Genomic DNA, 7,076 nt, shown 5'->3' on the forward strand with positions numbered 1-7,076 from the left:
CAGGAAAGTAGAACACAAATACAGAGGTACATTAAAAAAGCAAAACAATACATTGCAAAAGCAACTTCAGAATGATTTTCACTAATATGAAAAAGAAATGGTAAAAGCCAGAAAGAGAAAAACCAACTCTAATAACCAGCACGCAAATGGAAAGGCAGGTGGTTAGTAGTGTCTCCAAACATGAACTGATGACAGCAGGTGTGCATGGAGAAGCAAGGAAGGGAAAATGAAAATTTGCTTTTATAGAAATGCATCATTCAATGAACAGTTAACTAGCAACCAACAAGTGTTTTCTGCTCTGGCAATATTGTATAGTTAAAGACAGTACATGGTAATGGTTATTTTGATATATTGCCCTCTCCAGATAACACGTAAAGAAGTGTGGCTCAGAGGGGAAAAGAGTATTCTCACCAGCTTTGTTATTCCATGGTAGCAATGGATATATTTTTCAAATAATTTCAGATAAAGTATTAAAGACAAGATGAGCTGATTTGGTATTTCTGCTTCTCAGTCACCAATTACAGCAGTTCAGATACATAAAATATAATGTGAGAATAACAACTGCAAAGGGTGAGAAATGCAAGGCAGCCCAGCCAGCCAATTCCCCTGTACAGTTCCTGCAGAGATAGAGACAATCAACTGATCCTTCAAACCCTCCTCATAAGCCCCTAATAACTAGTCTTCCTCAGGCACTTTAAATGGGGTATGTGCCAACAAAGTCAACACACTTCTCAAACTGTGTGGGTGACAGAAAAAAAGAAAAAACCTGGGGTCACTCATTCAGAAAAAAACATAAAATTGCTCCATCAAATAATAATAACTAAAAAAATCAAATTTCAAAGGCAAGTATAGGTAAAATAAGCAGGGAAAACAAAACAAGCAAGTAAAAGAAGAGACTGATGAATTTTTCATCACAGTATACTAGGTTTGCAGACTGTCCATACACATTCACTTCATAACACAGCTGTTTACCAGCTCCTGGTTTTCCCAGCACATTGTCTAGCTTTTGGCCAAACCCCAGCTATCAATTCTGAGCTGGCAGGCCAACAGAAGAATTTAAGATTAAAACAAAACTCTGAAGGACCATAATTTCTGAAGCGGTGCTGGTAACTAGAAGGCTCTGCTTCTCTTGTCACCCTTCAGTATTTCTTCAGCCATGGGTTGATTCAATTGCCAGTGGTGAGTAACTTGCCTACTGCAAGCAAAACCAGCTTCTTCCCCAAAGAGCCAGTTCTGACAGGGGCAAAAAGATCTATTTGCGAATAGTCTTGTCTCAACATGTATAGAGCTCTGTAGGCCACTATATTATGGGCTTCAACAGGATTTACCAAAACATTCTATACTCACCTGCAAATAAAATACACACAGCTTAGAGCATCATGACAAGGTGTTATGGGGGAAAATAAGGCAAACAAACTTGATTTAAAATGATTTCCTGAAACACCAAAAAAACCCTGAAATTTTTTTAAGGGAAACAATGAAGGTAGGAATGGAAGATGTTCCTAGAAAGCTCTTCAGCAGAATTTTGACCAGATGACCAAGTTTTATACCTAAGCTCTTCCTCTTAAATGTGTCTAGAGTTCCCGAAAACAATAGCTTTGGATGTACTCTCCTTGATACCTTAGCAGTGCAGAAAGCAACATCTTATGAAGCAGGCTCAGAAGCCAAGAGACGATTTTTCTTTTCCAAAATATGCTTAGTCAATAAATAAGTAGATACACACCACCAGCTCAAAAGCAAGGAAATGTGAAGCTTGGGACAGGAGAAATAAAAACATTGAGAATAAAACTGTGATTCAGAGAATGAAGTCTATCCCCACAACCAGCATTTTCCTGATACTATTTCTTAGTGGACACATATTACTGTAAACCTCTTCTTTAGAGGTAAACTCCAAGAAACAGATACGAACAAACTCACAGAATTCAGATGAAAATAAATTATTATTACTGCTCCTACTTTGACAGTTAACTAGAAGTCAATGTTTTCGATCTACTCGTGATTGAGCTGGACAGGAGAGAAAAAATGGTCATCAAGTATTCAGGAAATAAAGTTATTCAGTTACGAATTTTATGCAGCCAGATCAATTACTTCTGCTACCTATCACCTATGAAAGCAAGACCTGAATATCAGCTTTGATGTACTAAGCCTTTCATGCATTATGAAATCTCGTTTAGCCTAGGAGTGTTACTTCTTCCTCAGTCTTGGGTTTTTGTGTGGCCACTTGATTACCAGAGTAAATTTTAAAATGTTGAGGGATTAAAACACAGGAAGAACTTTTTTTTTAGTTAATTGTAGTATTTCATTGTCCCTTCCTTCCCCAGGAACTTTAACTCTGCCAGATTTGTCTGCCAGATATAGAACCTGCCCTTGGCATGTACTCCCTGAGTAAAACTGAGTAGGTACACACAAGTGTACAACTGATTAGCATAAACAGCAGTTACCAAGGTCATCATCTAATCACCGACTCAGTGTATGTTCACAGACACCACTTTTCCTTGATGGAAAAAAGTCACAACAGCAACGCATTTCCTTCACCACCTCAATCTCATTCTACGGACCAACTCAATCTGCTGGATTGAGATTCAGTTTGGTTGGGGTAGGAGAACACAATGAAGAAGAATGGGATGTTTTAAGTATTTTCTTCTTCTCTTTTGCTGAGACTAGAAACAAAGAGGAGTGGAGACACAGAAAATAAAAATGCTGAAATACATTCAAGAGGACTCATAAAAAAGTGGTAACTACAAAAAAGTTACAGTCTCTTTAAACCAGGGACAGACAAACCTTGCTTTACAAAAGAACCATATGTAATGCATTAATGCATTAATATTTCTCTAAAAGTAGGAAAATACATGACTAAATGTCCATAAATATCTATTGAAAAAATGTTACTAAATACATATTAGGTCTACTCTTTAGAGAAAACTCCATCTTTGTCAGGATTTGCCACACAACCTTGAAAAATCACACCATGTTTCAGCTCCACATCTCCAATATTTGCCTATTCCTCCTTCTCTATTAAAAATCTATTTGCAACCAAAATAAGATAGGATGTAATAGCAGGCCACCAACTAACTCTGAACAGTTTAAAAAAAGTATTTTTACCACATATCCTAAAGATTTAAAAAAAAAACAAACGCAGTCTTACCATAAAAATATGTGAATCAGCAAAACTTGGGTTAAATGACATTAAATTTGTCATTAAAAAGAAGTCATTGGAATTGACGGACTCTGGTGAATTATAATACTTCTTTTTTTTCTTAGAGTTTGATTTTTTTAGTTAATCTTATCTATCACAATACAGCAGAGCTAATTTTACTTAGCAAGAAGGAAGAAGAAAGGACAACAGAGGAATGAAACATTGCCTGCATTTAAAATTCTTTAATTAGTATTACGCAGTCCTTTAAGTATGGTAGTTTCAAGATACTGTATAGTGTATTTTAATCTGATACTGAAGCAAGAACATAAGAAGCCAGCCATATTGTAACCCATTTCCTTACTGATATTACAGTACAGTTGAGGATATTTGATATATGAATTCTTTCTCATTCCCTTACTGGATAATATGTTCCACATTAAAAAGGAGGAATGCAGCACATTAAAATACTGCAGAATGCAGTTTTTGCTCAGCAATATGCCAAATGAACTGGCAGAAAGAACCAATTACTTTTGCTCTTAAGCAGGGTGGATACTATTCTTAGGTTATCAGAAAGACTGCTGGTGCAAAAGCATTACAAAGAGTGCACAAGCTGAAAGAGGCAGGGAGCTGGAACCAAACAGCATCAAAGGTTCTGATTCAAAACCATGTCTTGGATCACTTATCTACTGATGATGGACAGGGCATGCAGTAGTTAACAGCTCCAGTTAAATAACATGGGTAAGGAACCTCAGTCCAGCTCTCAATAGACAGCCAGTCACATCACACAAGTCAGAAGTGAAGCAAAAGAAGAGATCAAGGAAGAATCCATATTTGTATCATACCTTGGCAGAGAGAAAATTAATTCAGGAAACAAGACAGACTTTTACCCCATGGAATATGAATCACAGAATCACAGAATGAGTAAGGCTGGAAGGGACCACAGTGGGTCATCTTGTCCAACCTCACTGTCTGAGCAGGGTCATCCCAGAGCACATGGCACAGGATTGCATCCAGACAGTTCTTAAATATCTCCAGTGAGTGAGACTCTACAACCTCTCCGGGCAACCTGTTCCAATGCCTGGTCACATGCACAGTAAAGAGTTCTTCCTCATATTCAGGTGGAACTTCCTGTGCATCAGTTTCTGCCCATTGCCTCTTGTCCTATTGCTTGGCATCACCCAGAAAAGCTGGGCTCCATCCTCTTGACACCCTGCCTTTAGATACTCATATACATTTATTAGGTCCCCTCTCAGTCATCTCTTCTCTAGACCAGCTATCACATCTCCGAAAGTGTCTTCCTTCAGGACATGGTGTAAGACAGGTGGTTGTACTCTCATTCACAGGGTCACCATGCAGCACAGAGTGCAGAAACTAGACACAAAAGAGGGCTCCTTTGTACAGCTCTCAGCAATCTCGAACTATCAAAGCAGGTTTTCTGAACTCTCAAAACTCAGGACCACTTCTGCTACCCTATATTTACTGGGTAATATATACCACAGTGTCAAATAAGAGGAAGGATGGTAATGTGCATTTCATTACTTCCTAGACAGAAATGCAACTCCTAGAAAGAATTATTTTGTGTTATGTCTTATTTAAAAACTCTATTTTCTGACCAGCTAAAGACAAGTCATCATTGTTCTGCAGCTAAATTCCTAAACATGACAAAAGTCTCTTTGGGCATACAGTTATTAACCCAAAAGTCAGAGTTCACGTAAAAACAGTAATTACCAGGAGTAGCATGTAATTTTAGGTATCAAGTCAATTCTATCAATCACTTTGTTCATTGGTCATATGTTAAATCCACAACAGTTTTATTTCTGTATTTGCAGACATTTTATTAATAAAAATAATACAGCAGTTATTTTTAAAACAGTTCCTATGCTTAATGACTGAGATAAGCGAGAACTTCTAAATACTCAGTATCTTCTGCGATTGATAGTCACAAGCTTAACTTGGAAGCTGATTAGGAAAATTTAATCAAGAGGAGGGCAACGTGGCACTGGAGCAGGTCACACAGATGGGTTGTGGGATCTCATCTCTGGAGGCTTCTGAGTCTCCTGCTTGAACCTAGATTGGTATCAACACTGCATCAAGTTCACTTTGGCTTTGTCCAGTGGGAAGTCACACTCAGATGACCTCCAGATGTCTCTTCAAAATATCGTTTCTATGGTGACTGTTTTGGGGTGAGTAATCTTCAGTGGGGTGAAAATTCTCATTTTGACACGTTTTCTTTGGCTTTCTGCTTACAAGATGTCTTTATACAGGCTCCACAGTTTAAGCACCTAACACTTAATAAAACCAAAACATTTTTTTCAGAAATAATCTTATTATTACCGCCACGTTAACTTGTCAGAGAATTCACTAAGCACAATTACCTGTAGCAGACATACTTCAAACAACTCAAAACATTTAGTATTGAATTCTACAAACCCTTAGAGATATGGAAGCATCAAGATCATAAAAAGCCAAGGGGAAATTAATTCTTTTTTGTGTTCTATCACTATCCTTCTGGAAAATTATGTGGAATGGGGTTTTTTGTTTGTTTCTTTTCTGTTTTGACTTGGATTGGTCTGTTTGTTTACAGAATTGACAGTAAAAATACACAAACTTTTTAGACCAAACATTTCAAGAGCTGAGCTTTTAAGTGGTTATCTGGAAATGCAATGCCTTAAGTATTCTACCTATTCAACAGCTCAAAAGTAAGTGAGAATAAGCAAAAATCCCTACCACACACCTGCCAGTTCTCAACAGCTTGTATTTGATGTACAAGGTGCAGAGAATAATTTTGGTCAACCTTCACTAGAAGGCCATTCTCATCACAAACACGCATGTTGATTGTTTCTATGTACAGAAAGAGCGCACTTAATAATTCATGAAACAAAATAGTTTTCTCGTTCACCTCTGTATTATGGCTTAATTTGCTCGAGTTGGGTACTGATGGTCAGAACGCGACTCACAGAAGGCACCTCTGGGAAATTTAACTCCAGTCATCAGGCAGCGCCGAGAAGCAGGAACAGATCCTCCACGGCAGAGCGGCCCCAGCGCCCCCGCGCCCGCTCCCTGCGCTCCTGTGCCCTTCGCACGGCGACTTTAAGCATAACTCTAAAAACTTAAACGACTTCACCCCGGTGACTGATGGATTTCTAGGTGAAGGGTCTGTTTTGAGGAAGGCGGGCTCAAACCCAGCCCTCCAGCAGCTGCTCCCGCAGCGCCCGCGATGCCGCCGGCGGCTCCTGGCGCCGTGTCCCGCCCGGTGCCCGGGGCGGCGCTCAACCTGTTGCGGCGGGAGCGCGGCGGCGGCCGTGGCTGCGGGATGGCCCGCGGGAGACAAGCGCAGGCGGCGGGACAGGGGGAGCGGGGAGGCGGGGGCTCACCTTCTCTGCCGGCGGCCATGTCCGTGGGCTGCTTGGCGTTGAAGGGGTGTGCCGCGATGCACCTTCGCGATGAACACGTAAGCTGCAGCCGAGCCGCTTCTCCCGCTCCTCTCCGTTGCAGGCGCTCCTGCTCATCCCGGCCCTCGCTCAGCACCGAGGGCTGGGGCTGGTCTCCCGCGCCGCCCCGGCCTCTCTGCCCCGAGAGTCCCGGGGCGGCGCCGGCGGCAGCGAGCGCGGAGAGCCGCCGCCGCCGCCACCAGCCCGTTTCCCGCCGCTCCTCTTCCCAGAGCTCATCGGACTCCTCCTCGCTGGAGGAAGGGTCCAGCATCGCGCTCGGGGGGCGCGCCCGGCGGCTGGCACGGAGCGAGGTGGGGAGCGGCGCGTACCTTTCCGGACACGTCGAGTTTACACACGGACTGTTTCCGACCGGCGGCGGCTGCCGGGCGGGAGCGGAGGGGCGGGGAGGAGAGGCGGGGTTTGGGAAAGGGGTCGAGCCCGGGTTGCCTGGGAATTGCTTCGACCGGCTCCCGGCGGAGACAGAGGCGGGACCGGGGCCGGGCTAACAT

The 7,076-nt window shown here is 42.2% G+C and overlaps 1 protein-coding gene across 1 annotated transcript in view; it reads right to left on the reverse strand.

Moving 5' to 3' along the window:
- The window catches only part of CADPS2 (calcium dependent secretion activator 2), a 289,954-nt gene extending 283,101 nt beyond the window's left edge, over positions 1–6,853 (reverse strand). Inside the window, 3 exon segments of the mRNA XM_018067963.2 lie at positions 6,524–6,672; positions 6,675–6,771; positions 6,773–6,853. Coding sequence (XP_017923452.2) covers positions 6,524–6,672; positions 6,675–6,771; positions 6,773–6,838 — 312 coding nt within the window. The 5' untranslated portion in view covers positions 6,839–6,853.
- Positions 6,854–7,076: the final 223 nt, after the last annotated feature.

This window comes from Manacus vitellinus, unplaced genomic scaffold (genome assembly GCF_001715985.3).
Source record: "Manacus vitellinus isolate BGI_N305 unplaced genomic scaffold, ASM171598v3 scaffold_13_pilon, whole genome shotgun sequence".
Lineage (NCBI taxonomy): Eukaryota > Metazoa > Chordata > Aves > Passeriformes > Pipridae > Manacus > Manacus vitellinus.